This window comes from Aulonocara stuartgranti (genome assembly GCF_965226115.1).
Source record: "Aulonocara stuartgranti genome assembly, chromosome: 17".
In the NCBI taxonomy this organism is placed as follows: domain Eukaryota; kingdom Metazoa; phylum Chordata; class Actinopteri; order Cichliformes; family Cichlidae; genus Aulonocara; species Aulonocara stuartgranti.
The window spans coordinates 1,132,186-1,154,056 of NC_138953.1; the positions used below are offsets into that span (position 1 = coordinate 1,132,186).

Genomic DNA, 21,871 nt, shown 5'->3' on the forward strand with positions numbered 1-21,871 from the left:
GTTTCCAGTCAGCATCTTCTAGACCCGGCCTGAGGAGCAGAAAGCATGGCGCTCTGCTCTGTACATGCGTCACATGCGTCTCTGCTCACCTGCGTTTTCTTTCTCCCCCTCAGGTTTCTCAGACATAGACCAGACGTACGCTCAGCGGACACAGCTCTTCGATACGCTCGTCAACTTCTTCCCAGACAGCATGACTCCACCTAAGGGCAACTTGGTAGACCTTATCACGCTCTAGCCCCTCCCAGCCTGCCGCTCGCCACACTGCTCTGACTGAACGCCCAGCCGCACACACCGTGTGGAGACAGAGACCAGTTATTTTTCTATTCTGGAACGCCCCCTGCTGGTGGGATCACACTTCACCCACCTCCACCCCACTGATCTGCTGCTATCACGGGCTGCGTTACCATGACGATGAGGGCAGCAAACACACACACACTGCTGTCCTTGTTGAATACGTGAAATTTCTACAACAGCCTGAGGGTGTGTGTGTGCGTGTGCGTGTACACGTGTGCTTTTTTTCCTTTTGTCTTGCTGATGGAGACTGCAGGAGCCAAGCCCAGCGCATCACTTTTGTTTTTGTTTGTTTTTTGTTGTTGAAGCTAAACAAAAATAATTTGCACATTTGTTTGCTGACTCTTCTTCGATCTGTGCTTTCAGAATCAACCACACATGTCCATTCACATGTTTACATCTGAGGCCAGTTGTTAAAAAATTAAGATTGTGTTGTTTTTTGTTGTTTCTCCTATAAAACCACATGTCAGCGTCATTTTAATGAGTTGGTAAGCTGGCTTTCCTGCAGCACCTGCCCCTATTTATGAGCGTGACGGCTGCACAGGCTGGAAAAAGTCAGCAGTTTTAAGCATCGTAGGAACAATAGAGGAATGATTCTATGAGATAAAGTTTAATATATATATATTAAATATATAGGTATATAGGTTTTGGTTGCTATCCCTGTAAAACTGGCTGATAACAGTGAAATGATTGGCCTGTCGTTGAATTCTGAGTGGATGTACAGAATATGTAAATATACATATAGGAATTTGCTCCACGTGTCCTGGGCTTGTGTCAGGTCATGCTCTTTCTCCCCATCCTTATCAACAAATGTCAAAAACAAAAAAACATCAGGGTCCAGTCACTCTGTGGCTCCACATTTAGCAGTTACTTACTAAGGACAGTTTAAACGAGACGTGAGTGAGGTGCTGGTGCAGGTATCCACCGTGATCTTTGCAGAGCAGCTAAAGGTGTTTTCAGTTTGGCAGCATGTTCCTTCAATGGGAGGATGAAGTGCATGAAGCTCTGGTCTGATTATCAGTCAGTCACATATACGATCATGGAACTTCCAGCTTATAATCTGTGTTGAATATTAAAGTCTGGGTTATCAACTTTTCTGTACTGATAATAATTAGTGCTGTGAGCGTTAATCTCATTAAAATGACGTTAACGTCATACCTGAATTAACGCGGCAAATCTCCGAGTTAGCGTGGCTCGCCCGTGCGTGGGGCTGGACAGCACTAACCCGTTGGTGGCGTGCAGCCCAACGAGCGAGCCGCGTTAACTCGCTAACGGAGATTTGCCGCTTCAAAGCGGTTATGGCGTTAACGTGATTTCAACTGGATCAACGCTCACAGCACTAATAATAACTCAACTGGGCTACAGTTATGATCTTCATGACTAATCTCATCGTGTAACCAACGAGCTGCTGGCTCGGCCCAAGAAAATGGAGAGCAGCTTAAAAAAAGAAGCACAAACTGGTATCGCTAATTAATCTTCTGTTGACTGAGTTCCTGTGGTTGACCTGGATGTGCTGCAGTTACAGCTAGAAACGATCCCACCCTGTTCTTTAGGTTCAGCAGAGTCTGTGACATAAAAGCATGCTGATTGGTCAGGTGGCAAAATAATGTGCTGGGGTCACCTTTCCCACCTTTGTTGTCGTGAACACACACAACCTTCCTTCATCGGCTGCTGTACCTCCTGATCACACAAACACAGAAGGAGATCCTGAAGCTTCTCATTGTGCGATTAGCCTCGCTGAGGACTCCTTGGTCCACGAACAGGCGCATCTTCAGATCATGGAGACATTTGCAGTTTGTAAAATTTGATCCTCAGCTGCTTCGGCTTATTTTTATTATACGCCTGAGACTTTCTTACCAACCATGTGTAACACACAGACCTGATTATAACCTCACATACGGAAGGAAAACATTGAGCTGGGAAGTTTGGATAAAATGCTTTTGGAGGATGTCGAAGGTCCGAGTAGCTGGATATGTGTAGCAGTGTTGAAATGGACTGAAGCTGTGGCAGCTGCAGTTTCTCTGTCACCTCATGCAGGTGCTTACTCCCCATTCGCTTCCTGTTTGCCGTCTTCCCTGACTGAGTCAGACTCTCACTAATTGCATTTCACAGGAAACCTTTTCGCTTATATTTCTTCCAGTGCTTTGTTTCTGATAGCTGTGATGCAGTAGAACACTACAGACGCAGTCACACAGCTGCTGGGACTCTTGAGCACCGTCCGTCGAGCGTATGCTGTACTTGAACAGACTTCTTCCTGGGAGATTCAAAGAACGTTCGGCACAGTTTAACGAAAGAGTGGATTCTTTTACAGTCGTGTAACGCAGGCCAAATTTACGTTTCACACTCTTTCCCTCATAGTTTGAATCAGTTGGCATCTTTGATTCAATCTCATTCATTGGACACATGAATTATAGATAATGCTCTTATTTTGAAATTAAAGAACCTTAAGAACGTTTCTGTTTGTTTTTATTTTTTTAATAAACTTCCATAATTGAATTTCCTGAGCTGTGGGGCTTAGTGTTGGAGAGCTGTTAGTCCGCTGATGCATCACAAATCCACGGCAGTGTTCTTGCTTCCTTTGTGCTTCAAACGTACAAAGACCTGGATTTGTCATCGCCTGCTCGATTCTTTTGTAGCTCCAAAATGTGTTTTAAAATATGAACAAATCAAATTCATTCGTAAAATGAGAGCAGTGAGTGAAATTCTAGCACACTCGACCTCCAAACAGCGTGATGATAACGTGAGCTGCATGTAACTGCTTCCATTGACTTCCTGCTGCTATGACGATGTTACTATCTTTGCCTCAGAGGATACCACACTATATCTGTGCACTACATTTGACATGTGTTGATAGAGTGATACACTCTAACAGGAAGCTTCACTTGCAACACTGTTACCAGCTTTGTAACTGTTAACATAGTCAGCATAGTTTTCTGGTTGCCTGGCAACCATAATGGTAGGACACTTCAACAAGGCGCAGTAAATGAATAATCTTAATCTGAGCACATAGCAAGTGTTTGTCCATAGGAGCGTAGCCACTGCACCACCACACAGAGATGAGTTTGGAAATGTTTGGGTGGTGTCAGGACAGCTAAGCCCCTAACTCAGCCTCACCAGTCTACACCTGGGACGAGCTATGCTGTCATGGAGGAGGAAGTGTCCATAAAGGCCAGAGGTTTTCAATGCTGTAGAGATGAACGATGGCGAGTGTGTGGAGACGGCCTCCAAACGACTACATTTTATTGGCAGTTCTTCATTGACTTGGTGCTTCAGGCTGAAAGTTGATGTTTGGTTTTACAGATTAAACAAAAGAGACAAAGATTTCGTCTTTGAGCGTTTGGACAGACCAGCCGAGCTGCTTCCCTCCACACTTTGTGTCAGCTGTTCTTTAACGATGTGTGGTTTGTAACAAATGGCCTACTGTGTGTGTGGTCACGTTGATGACCTCACAGAGGTGATCCTTTCAGTTTCTGACATCAACACACCACCTACAGGTCTCAATGTGGAATTTGTATCCAGTTATTTCAGCCAAGACTCCTCACTGTTCACCCTTTATTCCTTCTATGGAGCCTTCCCAGGATGGAGATGCTCTGTTCTATGTTCATGTGTGACTAATCTCAGACAGGTAGCAGGGATCAGCAGAAGTGGCCTAAATTTACATACTGAGGAAGTGTAACAGTTTACACTAATAAATGTTCTTTTTGTCTGCTAATCTGTTTCGGACGAGGAGAAATGTGAAGAAGTAAGAAAATGATGACATTTTGATAACATGCAGGGCTCACCACACTGGCTGTAGCGTTAGTTTTGTGTTCAAGACTAATTCAAAGCACCTTTGTAAGAACACACAATGCCAAATACGACTTTTCTTTGTCTTTCTTTGGGTGGGACTCAGGAGTTTTAAAGCTGGTACTCTATGATCAGTGAGCACTACTCTGGATTACAGTGAATGTGTAGAAAGCCTTGCAGTATTGCATTGTATGTACTGTATATAATGAATAAAGATTGTATTTTGTTCAAGTTTTCCTAACTGCCATCTTTGTGTGGTTCATTTTAAAGGAAAGTCTCCAAAGTGGGGAAAAAGATTTATTTTCAAACCTGAACAGGTACAACAGAATACCAGTCGAGACCATCCGTGCTTTACAGCTTCCAGTGTGTCAGACCCCTGCTGTTTGCCTTCTGCAGCAAACAAACCATAAATACATAAAATCCTGGTACAGTAACGTACGTGAGAAACTATACACAACTATGATAACAGTGGCAGACGCAAACACTCACAGCAGTCAAGCAAACATACTGGCTGGACTGGAGAGCCCAGTGTGATTGAGTCACTTGCACATAATATAGGTTGAAGTGAAAGTAAATGTATATTAATTGAAATTATTGGACTGATGAGAATTTCAAAATAAAAGTGTTAAGCTGGGGTTCTGCTGTGAGGGTTTAGCCCGACTCCGTCCAGCCTCACCAACAAAAAGCGTGCAGCTATTTACAGCGTGGCTCAGCTGACTGAGAATGGGCGCACGTCTGCTTACTAATAATGCAACTAACAAAGTAGTTAAAAAGTAGTTTGGCATGATTATAGCTTGTGTTTATTGTACAACAGCCACAATTGACATGGTAGAGTCCAACATGAGCAGGTCACCATGAAATTAGATTTCAGGGTAACAACTTAAAACACACTAACATAAAAAGATGTGGGCTTTGCCTTGTTGGCCCTAGAAACAACTTCATGGCTCTCCTATGCAAACCCGAATACAGGATTTCAGATGAACAGAAATGACGCCTGTTTGCATCAGAATGACTTTAAAGGACAAGAATTTGTCGTCTCTGGCTTTCCATACACAACAGAGTCAATATGAGGCACTTTGGATTCAAACCGGTCCTTTGTCCGCCCAGTGTAAGCAGCATCTCTGTGGCCGTGTCCTTCCTTCTGTAGGGTTAGTGCACAGCCTCTATCTTTAAATCACTGGGGGCTTTAAAGTGCCCCCTGATCACATTTCTATGTTAGTAACTCTAGAGTGGTCAACGCAGATGACCTCTGTTCCTCAAGAGCGAATGCAAAGTGATTGGTTTGTAATATTGCCGCTCCTTCGTCAGATGCAAGAAAACACTCAAAAACAGGTCACAGTGTGCAACCTCTTTGTTAGTACAATAGCGAACAGGCACAGAAATATGTGTAAAAACCAATATGAAAAGGTTGTGCTCCACAGGAAGTCACGCGCATGGAAAAGTGCAGCATAAACACAACAGTGATTGATTTGGTGCATTTTTCAAACATGTTTCATGAAGTTTGCTACATCGAACCGAGCAGCTTCTACACGCCACGCCGTCACCTGCTCTGGAGGAAGTGTTGCCTGGCTACAAGGGCATGAGAGACAAGAGTTTAAGATGCGTGGGTATAGCTCGATTTGTTGTGGCGTTGCGCGCCCTGTGACCCGCCCCTCTCCCACCCGTCCTTACAGGTGGGTGTCCTCCTCTTCGGGGTGGTCCTCTTTCGACAGGTGGTCCAAAGGTACCATCCAGCTGTCGTTGAACTCTCCGTTCAGCACCATCTTCTTCTCCAGCATCTCGGGCTGCACTTCCATCACTTCCAGCGTGGGGTTGTCATGGTAACCGTTTTCCACAGTGTGCAGCTCTTCTGTTAGGTGTTGCTGTGGAGATTGAGAGGGCAAAGTAAAAACATGCCCACTGTTACTTCCTGTTACACAGACCCAGTCTTAAAAAAATTCATAAATCTGAGTGGAATCTAACTGCTCTCACACGACTGTTGTTTAACTTCTAAACATACTCCAAAGTCCACAAATCCAACAACTATCCGTGGATGAATCAGGGATTCAGGCTACCACAGCTTTAAATGAAAGCACTGCACGATACGACACTTTCCTTTTGGAAAAGTATTTCGGCACAGAAGGAATTTTGGCTAGAAGAAGAGGCCAGAATCAAAACAGATAAAAAGGAGGCCTTTGCTCCTGCCCAGTCATCGTCCCCACACGGTCATATGTCCTAGAACGTTTGCTAAAAGTTTTCTCCACAGAATATTCAGAAAACCAATTAAACACCGAGTTTTGATCCTGACACAGTTCTGAAAGTGTCAGGCACCCCCGTAGGTCACCGCTGCTGGAGCTCCTGTCAGGTATTTGGTAGTTCAGTGGCTAAAAGTAAAATTGGTTTCTGCTGAAACGATAGTCCCACCACATCGATGCAAAATTTTAAAAAAGGAAAAAAAAACAAAAAAGATTTGAGAGGGGTGAAAAATCAGGGGAAACAAAAAGCCCAGAATTCTAACCTCTCTGCTCTTTAGCTCCAACATGTGTTAAAAAGTACTAAATAAGCTGAAAAGGATGGGAATCAAATCCCAATTAGTGGCATTAAAGCATGAACCAAACCTGCAGGGACACAGAATAAAAAGTTAAACATGAATCGATGTGTCATCGTTTGTCTATCACCGGTTAGCTTAGAAGATATAACGAATAATACCATGTCTGGAACAACCCAGGCCAACACTCATCAAAGATTTTATAAGCACCTAATAAGCACATATGATTGGCTGATGTAGCCTTGAAATGTGAAGCATCTGGAACATCTCTTTTCCTGTTTCATCATCTCTATTCCTCTTTGAAAGAGGTCAGATTATAAATGAAGAAGCAAAGCGAGCAGCTAATACGTTCACTAGTTCTGGAAACTCAGACTATAATGGAAGCATACTGGGGATAGTGGGATTGGATGTCTCTTCTTACCTGGTTCTCATTGTAAGGCTTACGGTGGTGGGAGGCGCAGGCACCGAGGATGACGATCATGATAAGAAGGGCTCCGCAGGAGGCCAGGATAGCGATCAGGGTTTTGTTATCGGTCTTTATCTGTTCTTTCTAGGAGAGGAACAAACAGAGGAATAAGTAGTTGCTGTAGAGGCCGAGGGTCCCGAGGCTGATCTAAAGAGCCGAATCCTCACCTGGGCGAGCTCGTCATAATACTGCTGCGCAAGGCTTTCGTTCACTGAAAGATCAGGATCACATTGATTGATTTCCAGAGAAAAATAATCTGAATTATAAACTCAGTGAATGTCCCCTTTCTGAACGGACTAGGATATTCTTTTACCTTTGCCATTTATCTCCACAGATTCGATTTTCACTGATCCGTTTTGGACGAGCCAGTTCACGCTGCAGGATCCGTTGTCCATGCTCTCCATCAGCCTCTTGCACACTTTCCTGAAATTTTTCTCGCCATCTTTTTCTTTGGTCTGCGTAAAAATGACACGTCTGTAAATGCTGTTAAACAAAAACATTGATGCACGCAGCACAAGTCCTTTTTTGTTTCATGAACCAGAAAGCGCTCTTCTACGCTGCCGTGCTGCCAGTGGGAGGACAGGAAGGTCAGAGGCCACAGCCAAGGCCGTATTTTCCTGTGTTGTGATGTGTTGCTTATTTCTGGTGTACTATTAAAGGGCACAACTGAGGGACTCAGAGGGTCAAAGCTGCTTCAAAAAGAGTTGTGGGAACAAAGGAAACTAGAGAAAGGCAGGAAGGGTTCCCACTAAGACACTTTTTCCACCCAGTGACTGAAATGGTTGTTTTGTTTTAATAGCAGGCTTCACTGCTCCACTCAGACAAAGCTCGCACGCCTAACAGATCCACCCAGCGCCTGTCTGAACACAAATGGTCATCAGCTGTTGAATCTTGTAAAGTTTCAAGGCTCAAAGGTAAAAAGTTTCAGTAACACCTAGAACAGTACGAGTGTAAGCACAGGAAATGCAGCATGTGACTGTGCATCCACAGATCCCTCAGTGATTCATGATTTTACTAATAAACTCTGCCCTGCATAGATACAGGTAACGGCATTCAGTCTGCAGGCTTCAAATAGATCAGAGCAAAACAAAATCTTACCTCCTCGTTGCCTTTGTGGAAATACTGCAGAGAAAAACAACAAGCATCTCATTCAAAGGCACCGACACTTCTATTAGATGCAAGTAATAATGATAACAACATAGAAGCTGTATGTGCGCCACTTCAGTGCTTACAACAAACTTCTGGGTGGATGTTGGAGTCTTGATAGTGGCCGTGGTGGCTTGCATGGCTGAATCTGTAGTTGCTGTATTAACTCCTTTTTTCACACTGAAGGAGGTGCTGGAGGAGGTGCTGGAGGAGGTGATGGAGGAGGTGCTGGAGGAGGTGCTGGAGGAGGTGATGGAGGAGGTGATGGAGGAGGTGCTGGAGGAGGTGATGGAGGAGGTGATGGAGGAGGTGCTGGAGTCCCCTGGGTTTGTAAGCTGAGTGTTCGCTCTGGCCTCTCCAGGTGCTATTGTAGATTCAGGGATTTCGGTGGAAACTTGGACCAGAAATAACAACAAGAACAACAACAAGAATAAGGAAGCGTCGTCGTAGTGATGCAGATCCCTCTGAGCCAGCCAATCAGTGACAGCCACGTCACATTTTAAGGTTTGGAGGAAGTATTAAAAGAACAAAATACACCACAGTCAACACCACCTCCTTTAACTTTCCAGCTACTTGAAGAACTGAGCAGATGGACCAACGCTTGTACAATACCAAGTTTAACAGGGTCAGGACTGTGTGTGGTCTCCGTCACATGAGGCAACAAATACTTAAAGTAGGAACACTCGAATAATAATCAAAAATGCATACCATGAAAGACAGAAATACTGCTTTCCCCAAAATTACTAAGGAATTATGAAGTACTTAAAAGTACGTAAAGTGCAAACTGCGTCTTCTTCCCTGTAAAATACACGACGTTAAAATCATTCACATGGTACCTAAACCTGCGCACGCCGTGCTTCCACCTGGAAACGAGACCTTTTACCCTTTTTCACAGCTGTTCACATCCAAGTTTTCATGTCATTGGAGCGCAGTTTGAACGCCACGCTCTCACAGTCTTATTTATACTACTTCGGTCAGGTTTAAGTATTTGTTGTGGTGTCTTCTCACTTTAAATATTTCATTTTCAGATTCACATCCAGGGGACAAAAGTCCTTACCTGTGGGAAGCGTCTGTGCCGCGGCTACAGTGGTCAAAGCTGGAGTGCTGGATGTTGGTACTGTGGGGCTGTTTGTGCTCTCGTTTGCTGATGACACATATGGTGCAGTGATTTTACTGGACAGAGAATATGTTGATGCCGTTACTGTGGAAGGCTTAGTGCTCAGCACTGATTGGGTGCTGGGGCTAGTGACTGTTTCTGATGGGGCTGGCGTGGGTGTAGCAGCCAAGGTCGAAGTGGTGATCGCAGTCGTAGCCTCTTTGGTGGGAGAAGTGAGAGCTGCTGTGGGGCTTGTTCCTGTTGTTTCTGCTTTGAGAGTTGCTGTGCTCTGAGTTGGGATAGTCTGTGTTGTCTGCACTGCTGTGCTCTGTTTGTCGGTGTTCTTCTGACTGGTAGTGACTCCCGCTGTTGCTGTTGCTGTTGCTGCTGACACAGTTGTGGCTGTAGTCTTTGTAGGTTCATCCCCATCTGTGGCAGCAACACTTGTGACATCAGCAGGTGTCCCAGTGGTTGTCTCTGCAGCAGTATCTGCATAGACGCTGTGACACAGAAAGCCTGAGGAGGAAAAGACACGAGCGGTTACCTTCACAGCACAGCTGCATGAGGCTCTGCATCAAACCCATCAAAGACAGCATCTTATAGACCTGCATTTGTAATAGTCACTTGGGGGCAGTACAGTCATATTAGTGCATACAGTAGAGAACTGCAGCCTAATATATTGGAGTATCCAGAAAATGCAGATCAAATAAGCACTCACTGTTTACCTGTATGTCTATTTTAGTCTCCGCCTACTCTGAAGACAAATGTTTGGACCACTTCCTGAGCTCGCGGTCTGCCTGCTCTTTGCTACTGACCACGTGGTCTGCTTGTAATTTAATGAACATTATCTGCTGCTGCTGGCAACAAACGAGAAACTGTAAAGCAAAAGGAAAGTACGCATCATGAAAAAGCTCGAATCGAACATTTCTTTCTCTGTGCTGTTGTTGTTCACAGTGAGTGGAGCCGCTCTCCTCAGCTCGAAGCAGCTACTCCTGGACTTCCTGCTGTGCTGACAACTGTAAGCTATCTTTTTCTCTTGGCCTATTTATAGGGACGAGGACAGGATGCTGTGCACAATAAACTTGGAGGCACCACACCCTTGACCACAGCCTGTTTGGAGTGCCCTCTGCGAACGCTCCTCAGCACCAAGAAAACAATGGCCTTATACACCCTCGTATGACCTCATGGCAGCTTCGCTCCATGCTCAGTCGCTGGAGTTTCACCATAGATCTCTGCTGATACATGCAAACACACACACATGCTAAATGAGAGACAATGACCAAACTGTCCTGAGTAGATAAGACGTGAAACGAGGGGCTAACTTGTAGTTTAGTTTGCACATCGTGTTCATTATTTAATGTTTGAGCAGAAAGGTTGTGGCGTTTGTACGCTCACATCCAGCTTTCAGTCAGCTGACTCCTCTTTAGCATCGTCACTGTATAGAAAGTGAGCAATACATTTCTTTCATATTGCAATATTGCATCTGTGCTTCAAGCTTCTTATGGCCTACAATTCAGCTTCAATGTCAGTTTAGTAAAAACAACCAGGTGCTTTGTATCGTAAGATAAAGACAATCCTGAAAACCCATCAATCAGATGACTCCAGTGAGCCGGGCGACGGTGGGAAGAGGAAGAAAGCAGAACCAGGCTCAACTTGTGGGTTAGAGGAGGGACAGGACAAAGGACGGACTCTGGAAAAGAGCCAGAGATGAATAATACCTAATGATTGAATCCAAACTGGTGCATAAACAGACAAACCAGTAAAGTGCCGTTACATACAGTGCACGGCCCGTTTCCCAGACAAACGCATCATCACGTTAATGATCAGTTTGTTTGGTTCATTCTGAAATATTGCTCAACATATAATTTTGTGTTATAACATCAAGCAGATGTGAGCGGTCAGTTTACCCCGTGAATCTGCTGCATCCTCTCGGGCAGAGCCGAGCCTGGCCTGTCTCCTGTCAGCCCGCTGCCTTAACACTGCTACTCAGAGACTAAGAGTGTCAGCGTTATCTGCAGCTAAGTCTCCTGACAGCAGATAACCTGCTTTTTCTTCACTGCATTTCAGAGTTTAGAGGCTCTCCTAATAGATGCTCGTATGTTTTCTTACTTTGTGTGGCAGAAATTGATCCACAAATACAAAAATATCAATCAGCTGAACCACTGTTACACGAGTGCAGTCAGAGGTGAGGCCTGTCTGCACTGTTCGCGTCTTCATAATCCACGCGCCCCCTCCCCCAGATGTGCTGTCTTGTTGGTCTTGACCCCGGTGACCCTGTCACTGATGTATCTGCTTCTTAACATGTGACGGCAGCAGCTAGTCCTGCTGTTATCTGCACCAAGCCTCTGTTTACCTCAGCCACACATTCCTCACCACACACACTACCTGTTAATCACATTTAAACATCCACACAAAGAGCTCACACCACGAATCCCAAACACTCGCTCACTATGTGAAACGATCTGCTCATTTTATTCATCATATTTTATTAAATATAGTACATAAACAGGTATTTAAGGTGGGACATTTTCTGTCCTTTCATGATAAATACTAACTCATTTTGAATTTGATGGCAGCCACACGCCTCTAAAAAGTTGAGACGGAGCAACAAGATGAGAGAAAGTATGTAGAGCTTGAAAAAGAAGCAGGATGACCTGATTGGGTTTCCTGGCATCGTGGAGAGGGAGACGGAAAGATGCTCACTCAACCTAAACGAAACTGCATCTACAAATTGTGGAACTATGTAAAACTGTGAATATCTCGTCATCTACAGCACATGATGTCATCTAAAGATTCACGAGACAAGGCCACAGATGATTGTGGGACAGCAGTGATCTCCAGGAGACATAAAAACACGACTGTCATGGAAATCGTTGCACAGTTTGACAGACCAGCCACAAAAGAAGCCATGTGCTAATATTGATAAGAAAGGCCACCGTCTGTTGTGGAGCAAAGCTTGTTTAAAATGGACTGAAAGCTATTGTGTCGTGAAGCCTGACGTTTCTTTTTGAGAGAACATAGACGGCCCATCCTCAGGACTGTAGACTTTACAGCGCATACAGTGAAGCTGTAAATACATTGTTTGTATTATATAAATAAAATGTTACAAGCTGTCACAATCTTTCATTTGAACAGCTCTCAGTAACAGACGTCCTTTCCTGTGCTTGGACACTTGTCGAGCTCTGAATTTTAAAATATCACCTCGATCTGTTGCTGTTTCCTCTGAACATCTTCCGTCGTCTGAAGCTGTCTGACCTTTCTGATCTGAATTTTGCCATGACTTCCATCAGCCAGCTGACTCTATGCTTCAGTGATCTGTCAGACATCACTGGGCGTCAGACAGCAGCCTGTGTGGGAAATGACCTGCTGTCCTTTCCCTGGCTCTTCTTTCTGGCTCCCTTCAGTGAGGCAAAACAGCTCAGTGATTTGGGACTTTGTGAATTGGATCAACATCAGTATATAAATAAATTTGGGTTACAGGAAACCCTGGTACCTGAACCGACACACCAGTGCTACTGCAAAGGAAGAGCGCGATCAGACGTGTTTCTGTCTGCTGAGCGTGTGTTGGTTTTTAAAGCCAATATTCATTTAGCATCAGTTTAGGAAACACCAGAACATCTGTACTCGGATACAAACATGTAATGGTCGCATGCAGTGGGGTGAAAAGCTCCTTCTTCCTCAGTCTGTTCCAGGAAATGGGAAGTCTGAAGCACATTATTCCCCGAGGTGTTGCCTGAGAACCGGCTAGTTTGGGATGTTACCGACACCTTGCTGGGTTAAAGCAATAAAGCTCCTCCAACCGTCAGCAGGTCATCTGTGCTGCTTTGGGCTCAAAGCGTCGTTTTTACCACAATAATATTTTATTTAGTAATTAATGTGAAATTTGGGTGTAGCATCATGACTGACAGCTGCAGAGAAACCTCCGCCCGTCTTTACTTCTGTTTAAATAAAACTTCAAACTGACAACATGAGAAAAAACCAACAGCCGAGTCATCATCTTGGTTTTTCTGTCATTTTGATTTGTAAAGTGAGGAAAGGAAACGACTTGGCTGACCGCTTACAGCAGCGCTCGTTCGCTGCGGCGTTTGCTACTCATGGTGTTTTAATTTGAGAACATTATCCGAGCACATGACTGAAACACCGCCTGTGCTTCATCTCGCTCCACTCACTCCTGGCTGAGAGAACATGTAATTGTTAAATAACTATTTATTAAATAAGTAGTATTAGCTAACATTAGAGGGTGGTGGAGGATCTTTTAGAGCCATTCTTTTAGAAATGGAGCAGTGAAACAGTATGAAAGCGCCTCACCACACAGGAAATGGCTTTATTGGCAAATTGTAGATAAAACATTAACGGTCAAAGCAGTCTTACATGGATCAGTATTACTGCTCTAGACTTTTAACCCTAAATTCTATTTATTGTCTTTAATCTCCAGTAGTGTATAATATTCTATGTGATCATGTTTGCTGGCTGTCTTGTAAGGACCACAGTCTACACGCTGTTTTTAAAAGGTGGATTCAGAGTATTAGAGCCTGATCTTAAGGATTAAAAATAAAGAGAAAGATTAAGGTGTTGTAACAAAACAGGACAGCAAACTTTGTGCCTTTATTTAACCAAGTGATTTATCAGAGAAATCAGTTCCATCAATTTGCTTGTTTTACTGACCCAAACATTCGCTGATGTCATCGAGACAGTTTTTAATAAACTGCACTCTAACTTGTCACCGAGGTTCCAGACATAAATCTCGATGTTTCCACAGATGCACACGTGGTAACCGAGCAGAGCCGTGACAGCAGAGCCACCATCGGCTCGTCCACCATGACGGCCTCCCATCATTCTCCTGTTAAAGATCAGCGGTTTGGCCTCTGGCCTCGACAAACAACCAGCAGTGATATAAAGGATGATGCAAAAAGAAGGTTCATGACGAAAGCTGTTGGAGATGAAACTGGGGGTTTAAACTCGTCTGGGGGTGGTTGTCTCCGTGTTAGCCTGGCACCGTGGCCAGCGCGTCTCCGCCTCTCACCCTACGGCAGCTGGGATTGGCTCCAGCCCTCCCCTGTCATCCCACATTTGATAAGCTGAAGAAAATGGATGGATGGTCCAGAATGTGTGTTTATTGTACTAATGATAGGAATTACATTTTTCTATTCTTAAAGTAACCAAAAGCTTCATTCGAAGTTATTATGGACTGTATCAGGTGTTCATTTTTCACTGAATGTGCTGTCGTCTTTGGCACAGCTCCCATGATTTATGAAAACGTGTCTCCTGAGCAGCTGTTCACGTTTGTATTCCTGAAAACATTTCTCCTCAGAAAACACTGATTTCACTTTGTATTTATTTGTATAGCACCAAATGAAAACAACAGTCGCTTCAGGGCGCTTTACGTTGTAGGGCACAGACAATAATACAGAAAAACACTCAAGCCAGCACTTGGCGACAGTGGGAAGGACAAACTCCCTTCAAATACATAGAAACCTCTGGCAGAAGCAGGCTCGGGGAGGGCAACCAGCTGTGAGGGAGGAAGGCGGGACAAAAGCCACACAGTGGAAGAGAGCCAGAACTCAGTACACGTTGATCTGTGGGCTTAGAGAAACCAGCAGGCTGGCCTTTTGTGTGAGCGTCAGCTATCGCTCCATCATGCCAAGCAGTCTGACTGTAAGCTCAGCCTGATGTGAACACGCCAAACTGAGCCAAGGGAATAAATGAATGTGGCTGTCACTCCAAAGCGCTGGTAAGGCAGTGCTACCCCATTAGCTTGTTGACAGTCCACACAAAGGCCCCTCGTTCGGTCGCGCACGGATGAGCCACCTCCTCGCTGCAGACCGCTGCAGCTAGGCCCCCATCTGTGTCCTATTGAGAGAGGTATTTCAGCTCTCTGTGGGTCTGGGGTGGGCTGCTGGTGGTGCGTGGGTAAGGAAGCAAAGGGTCCCTCTGCTTTACTGAAAGGAGGCGAGAAGCTGTGAATCTAAAAGCACTCGGTGAGAATAAAAGACAGAGACGAGCCAAAGGGAGGAGGGAGGGAAACGGTGAGAAAGAGGAATAAGATGAAGAGCAGTAATTCCACCAGCCACATGGTAACGACTGACCACACACACATTATCCACAAACAACACACTCCCTATCCTTGGAAGCAGACTGGTATGTGTGTTTATACAAGTCGGTGCTCTCATTGCAAAAGTTGAGTGTTAGACATGCGTCAGCTCGCTCCTCCTGTCACATGCGAGTACACTCAGTTTCTTCTGTCCTGTAACCATGTCTGAAGCCTAACCTCCTCTGAGGTCAGAACATACGTGACTGAAGGATGCATACATGTTTATTTATCCTCAGACCAGTTTGGAGCCAAACCTTTAGTCCAGGTGTGACAGTTATAATGTCATCAATGACACCGACCTGTACTGATGACCCAAGATATCCCTTTTTGCTGTTGTACTAATTAAAAAAACCCATTATCAAATACACTTGGTGTTGGAAAATAATGCACATTATTATTATTTCTTTCTTTTTCATTTACTGTTAATGATTTAAACCAGGCAAGCAAATTAGGCTAAAACCAAACGTTTGATCTTGTTGAGCAGAAAGTGAGGGTGTTTCTTATTGAACGAACAAATATTTTATTAGGAGGGTAAATCACAAACAGTTTGATCCCAGCTAATGGAGCAACAGCAATTTTGTGTTTGCTCTGAAAGCTGAGACGTGAGGGGAGTGCTCGCAAACTGATGAGGCAGACGAGAATCGTGCTGAGACAGTAAGGAGTGAAAGACGAAGAACGAGGAGGAGGTAAGCTCACGTCCTTGATGGTACCAGCCACAGCGATGATTAATGGACACCTGGGTGCCAGCGTAGCATGGAGGGAAGGAGTGTGTTCTGGAGGTGAAGCTGAAGGCTGCAGCGATGGACAGCTATGAATGGCTTGGCTTTACGGAGAGTAAAAGTTCCTCCCTGATAAAACCTGCACGTGGCTGCCAGAAGTGTCTGGCCTTTAAAATCAGCTCGTCTGCAGAGTAAAGGTGCTTTCAGACGCTGCTTAGCTGTTTCTCAGCTATTGCGTTTGTGAGGTGTAAATGTTATGACATTTGGCATATGAAAGTTTATATCTACAAAAATCTCATTTTTTTCTGTCTTTACATATTTACCAGCAGCAGCCTTTTAGCTTCAGGCTTGGTGGGTTTTGCACCACAGGGCCGAGCACACAGGAGGACACTGGGATGACATCGCATCCATTTTTTGTGAGCAGGGACCAGCAAACACAGGCATGTACAATATATATTCATTTAAAACTAAATAATATGTCTGTCACTAATGAACAACTTCCGTATGACAATAATGAAAAAACCTGAGAGCTCACATGTTTCCACAGCACGGATCGCATGTTGGCAAAGCGCTCTTCTTGTAGTGCATGGACATCAGAGTTATTACTGCGTTTGAATGCAGCAACACGAGAGAGCGTAACTTAACTAGTTAGTCAGTTTAAATCAAACCAACAAATTGTCCGTATCTACTTAATTAGCATTCACTGGTTCCACTGGTTTGCAACTGGGTGCACAACATTGTGGAGCCCCACCCATGTATTTCCCTCCATAATCCAACCGAGGGGTGTGGATGGGCCGGACGCTATGACAGCAGCCTTAGGGCAGGAGGCGAGGTCCACTCAGGACAGGTCGCTGTCCCGGGGCTAACACAGAGAGACAGCACCCCACTCAGTGCGTGTCTTTGCACTGTGGGAGGAAGCCCGAGGACCTGAGAGAACCCACGCCACAGATACAAGGAGAACGTGCTTCACACAGAAAGACCAGATTCAAACCCAGGACCTTCTTCACTCCAGTTTCAGTTCATCTTTATGTTAACATTCATTTGAACTGAAACCACAATGACTTAAAAACAGTTCTGTAGAAAAAGGCCTGATTGCAACACGGTGCTCAAGGTCATTTCCTGTCACCACACCCTCCTTGGGAACTGGGATGTTGATAAGGTATTTCCCCCCTTCTATTGTTACTCGGTTTTCTCCCATCGACTGGCTGCTGCAGACTCAGACGAGTGTGCCAGGCAGGCAGCTTCTTCGCTGGTGTTTGACTGAACCTGGAACCCTGACTGTCTGTTCTCTTGTAGGAAGTGATAAAGGAAAAGCAGATGGTGTGAGAAGAAGTTAGGAAGTCCGGGAGCAAACTGATAAGAAATGATACCTTCTTCTTAAATTCCATCTTATTTATTGAGTAAGCACTGATATCTTCAAGTAATACAATGTATTGTGCAAGTTATTTTTCAGGGGAGAAATCAGACTGATGATGTAACGGTTTCAACATCTTCTCACGCATCAAACAGGATACAGTTGGTGTTAAAGGGTCAAAGACCATGGCAGCATTACTTTACAGGCAAAGCTGCGTTTGAACAAACCCGCTCGCTGTGAAGCTCGGTGGTGGAGAGCTGATGTTTGTTTTGCAGCCACAGGACCCGGGCACCCTGCAGACTCCACTATGTCTATTATCAGTCCCGTAGGACAGCGAACACTCGGCACAAACAGGACAATGATTCACCAGCATTAAATTCAAATCTGCAACTGACAAAGAAAAGAATCAAGGTGGTGCAACGCCCCAGTCAAAGTCCAGACCTCCACCTGCTGCAGCGGGACCCCAAGAGAGCTGTGCATTAATCACTACGCACAAAGCTCCATGAAATGAAGGAATATTGTAAAGAAAACCCTGATTACTTCAAGTTATCTCTGCTACAAGCTGCTGAATCTCAGGGTTTTTCCCAGTTCTTAGATTCCATTTAGTGACTCCTGTGAAAACGTTTCTTTTTCACATCACTGGGCCGAGTTTTCATTGTGGTTCATATTCTGGAGTTTAGTTTCACTTAGTGTTCAAAGAGTTTGTTTAGTTTTGATTCATTTCATTGTTAATTCAGGTCTTTTTAAATATAATATGCTTGGTGTTTGTCAGTGGCAAAGGTTTGTGTGCTGTAATACAGTCTGTGAATCCAGACCTGCACTTAAAGGCCAGTGATTCATATTCATGGAGACGCTCCCATCCTGCAACGTGTGGCCACAGCAGGCTGCTCTGCAAGCTTGAGTTTTACAGCGGACTGTGCAAACCACAGCACCACTGAAATCTCATATATGTATAAAAACAATAAGACATCAGGAGCGCTCACTTTAGAGTGATCTCATAGAGCAGAGACAAAAGCAGTAGGTCTTGCACATGTGTGGAGCATTTACTTACATGCACATAGTGTTAAACAAATAGACACAGGTGGCTGTTCACAAGCACAAAAACATGCCAGCGTTTATCTTTAGAAAAAAAGGTGCTGACAGCCTTCGGGTGGAATTTTGGGGCTGTGTCGCTTACTCTTTTTCACACGCTTACAAGAAATAAATGAATAAAAGCCTCCCGTCTGAAATCACCTACTGCAGTGGTGAGAAAGCAGCAGGTGCGTAATTAAAGAAAAACACTTTTGTGGTCTTTCAGCCCTGGAGGGGGGTCAGGGGTTGCACTTCATTATTCAGGCTCCTTCTGTCTCTCTGCAAAGCTCTGAGTGGACTTTGTGTGTTTTTGGAGGGAGGGCGAAGCAGTGGTGAGTCCTCGACTGTGGGGGGTGGAGGCAGATGTTTCAGGTCTGAGCCCGAGTGCGCCACTTGGTCTGTGTTTGTGACTGTTTTACTGCAAGTTTCAGACAAAAACGGTGGAAAAACGGAGCAAAGAAGAAAAGAGCTCTTATTATTAACGCTGAGACAGAATCTGAGTTTGAAATAAAAGCATCTATAAAAAAGGCTTAAAGTGTTCGTCAGTCCAAACTCACTCCTTCATCTGTCACTGTTCGGTTCATTGATCCTGAGCTCATGTACCATTTACACTTTTCTAGTTTCTACATTAGAGTGTTGCAGTGTTTGTGTGATGCAGCATTACTACCTAACCATAACCTGCATCCTACATATGAGCTACAGTTTGTTGTTCTACAACCACATAATATATCAGAGGGGATGAGAAGAAAGATTAGAAATGAACTGGCATTTATGTAGCTACAGTACGCACGCACGCACACACACACACACACACACACACACACACACACACACGAACATGTTTTTTGGGATGAATTTACACGACGAGGGGAAAGAAACAACTCTGCAGTGCCAACATGAGTAAATAAAATGTTAGATTTTACAAGTGACAACGCTGTTTTCTATTTTAAAGGTTACACAAGACTTTTGTGAGGAGATGCTGCACACTTCCACCTACAGACGATTGCAGTCAGTAATTAAGACCTGACCTCAAATCCCCAGAAAACAGCCAGGTTTAACTAACAGAGTGGAAAGCTAATGAAACAGCCAGTATTCCTTTAGGTTTTAGTGTTTCTGCTTTGATGCTAATAAGTTTATTCCACTGATTTCACATCTTAAGCTCATAGTTGTAATGCACTGTGTACTTCGTGTGCTCCATCACTGTTAAGGCGTGATGTATGTAAAAGAGTCCAGCACGATATGCACATGCAGACGACTTTACAGTTGACTTCTGTGTTTGGTTATCATCTACAATTTATGTTTCCTATAACTTAAGCATGGCTTTGTTAATTTTACCAGACTGTTAGAAGTAAAAGGAGTTTTAAACGCTTTAAAAGCTCACTGGTTCATCACTGCACTTAACCTCCTAGGACCTGGCGTCCACATATGTACAAGGGCTGATATCCACTTGTGAGGACATTATACTGCCCCTGTGCTATTGAAATTTCAAATGAATGTCCTACTACGCTGATATCAGGCCTTTGTAGAGCAAAATCAGGTAAAAAGATCATTCTTTGTTTTTACATTCGTCAGTTCCCAATCAGCCCAGGTAGCAAAGAGAAATTAAAAATGCATGCCGTTAAAGAGTTTGGGTCTTAGGAGGTTGAACAAACAGACAGCAAAAGTTTAAAAAACGTGTCACACAGACCACCGGGATCCAGCACCTGTTGCTGCAGCACTCTTTCACGCACAATGAAGAGATAAAGAGACATAAACGATAGAAAAGCCCGAATTCTGACAGAAAGGCTGAACAAACAAACCAGTGGAGCTGTCTGATGTGAACGCGTGGGCTACTCACCGAGTAAAACTGTCAGCCACTTGATCCGCAGAGTCGCTCTCATCCTGTCTCTGATGCTCTCTTCTCCCGGATGGATTTATCCTTCATGCAGCGCTGCGCTACAATCCCTCACTTTGTATCGGGAGATGTTGCGCTAATGGTAAAACTGAGTCCTGCAGCCGGCTGTCACGCCTTTCTTCTTGAATTTGTATCTCAGAACAAATGATCGCGCCCCACGTATTGTAATTTTCTTCTTCTTCTTTTAAACTGAAAGCCAAGAATGTCTTTGTGTGTGTGCACCGCGTCTTTCTCCCCTCTCTCTCCACAGAGTCGGGGATTTGGGGGAAGAGTGCTTCTGTGGTCTCCTTGGCTGCACCGTTGTTCCTCAGGCTCTCTCTCCCACTGCTGTATCGTCAGTTCTCACTCTTCTGCAAAGTGTTCAGCTGTTTGCAGACCAGAAGCACTGCCCTGCCTCCCTTATCATGAGAAAGCAGGGGCAGATCCAGTCCCACAACTCACCGCTTCTCCTGACACTTTGGATAACATAGGAAGCAGTGAGACAATGTGTTCCACTGACTTTGATTCATTAGTTAAAATGATCAAAATTGACTGGAGGACGCGGGGTGAAGTCACACATGCAGCCGGATCAAAGGAAATGCCTGCTTCACTGAGGGGACCCGGATTCTTGTGTGTGTGTGTGTGTGTGTGTGTGTGTGTGTGTGTATTGCCCAGCAGACAAGGTTTGGCCACCTCTTGGACTGAAAAATGAAACCTGTGTAAGTGCCACGAACTGGAGTGTCTACTGAGGCTCGCTGTAATAAAAGAGAGAGAGCAGTTTATCTGCTCAAAGTCTTTGTTGGTTTATTAAAGGTCTACGTAAACTTGCTTAACTGATAGTTGTTTTGAACACCAAATAATACCAACAGTTGAACATTGTTGAAAAGTAAATATTCTAATAGAGAAATATCAGAAGACCGTGAGATCTTCAATGCACACCTCCGGCAGAGCTTCAACAGCATTCTGAGGGAGGCTGGGGACACTGAGTCCGAATGGACCATGTTCAGCATCTCCATTGCTGAAGCTGCTGCACCAAATGGTGGACACCAGAGGTGAAGGGAGCCACCAGGCTGAAGAAGGAGTCCTATCGGGCTTGGTTAGCCTGTGGGACTTCGGAGGCAGCTGACAGGTATCGACAGGCCAAGCAGAATGTGGCTCGGGCAGTGGCTGAAACAAAAACTCGGGTGTGGGAGGAGTTCGCTGAGGCCATGGAAAAAGACTTTCGGACTGCCTCGAAGAGATTCTGTCAAACCGTCAGACGTCTCAGGAGGGGAAAGCGGTGCTCTACCTGCACTGTGTATAGTGCTAGTGGAGCGCTGCTGACTTCGACTGAGAAAATTGTCGGGGGGTGGAAGGAATACTTCGAGGACCTCCTTAATCCCACTGACACGTCTTCCGAGGAGGAAGCAGAATCTGGGGATGAGGGGGATGACCCGCCAATTTCCGGGGGC

General features: G+C 44.7%; 2 protein-coding genes across 3 annotated transcripts in view; one reads left to right on the forward strand and one right to left on the reverse strand.

Moving 5' to 3' along the window:
* The window catches only part of mkln1 (muskelin 1, intracellular mediator containing kelch motifs), a 29,249-nt gene extending 24,931 nt beyond the window's left edge, over positions 1-4,318 (forward strand). For both annotated transcript variants that reach the window (XM_082511613.1, XM_082511612.1), the window contains one exon: positions 114-4,318. In XM_082511613.1, coding sequence (XP_082367739.1) covers positions 114-235 — 122 coding nt within the window. In that variant the 3' untranslated portion in view covers positions 236-4,318. The remainder of the gene's footprint in view (positions 1-113) is intronic.
* A 45-nt stretch (positions 4,319-4,363) lies between these two features.
* Positions 4,364-21,037, reverse strand: podxl (podocalyxin-like). The gene is made up of 8 exons (XM_082511625.1): positions 20,385-21,037; positions 9,274-9,828; positions 8,303-8,610; positions 8,169-8,192; positions 7,384-7,525; positions 7,238-7,281; positions 7,026-7,154; positions 4,364-5,939 (listed from the first exon to the last, which is right to left on the reverse strand). Exons 1-8 carry the CDS (start codon positions 20,425-20,427, stop codon positions 5,745-5,747), a joined length of 1,440 nt encoding a protein of 479 aa, XP_082367751.1. The 5' UTR covers positions 20,428-21,037; the 3' UTR covers positions 4,364-5,744.
* Between the last annotated feature and the right edge of the window lie 834 nt (positions 21,038-21,871).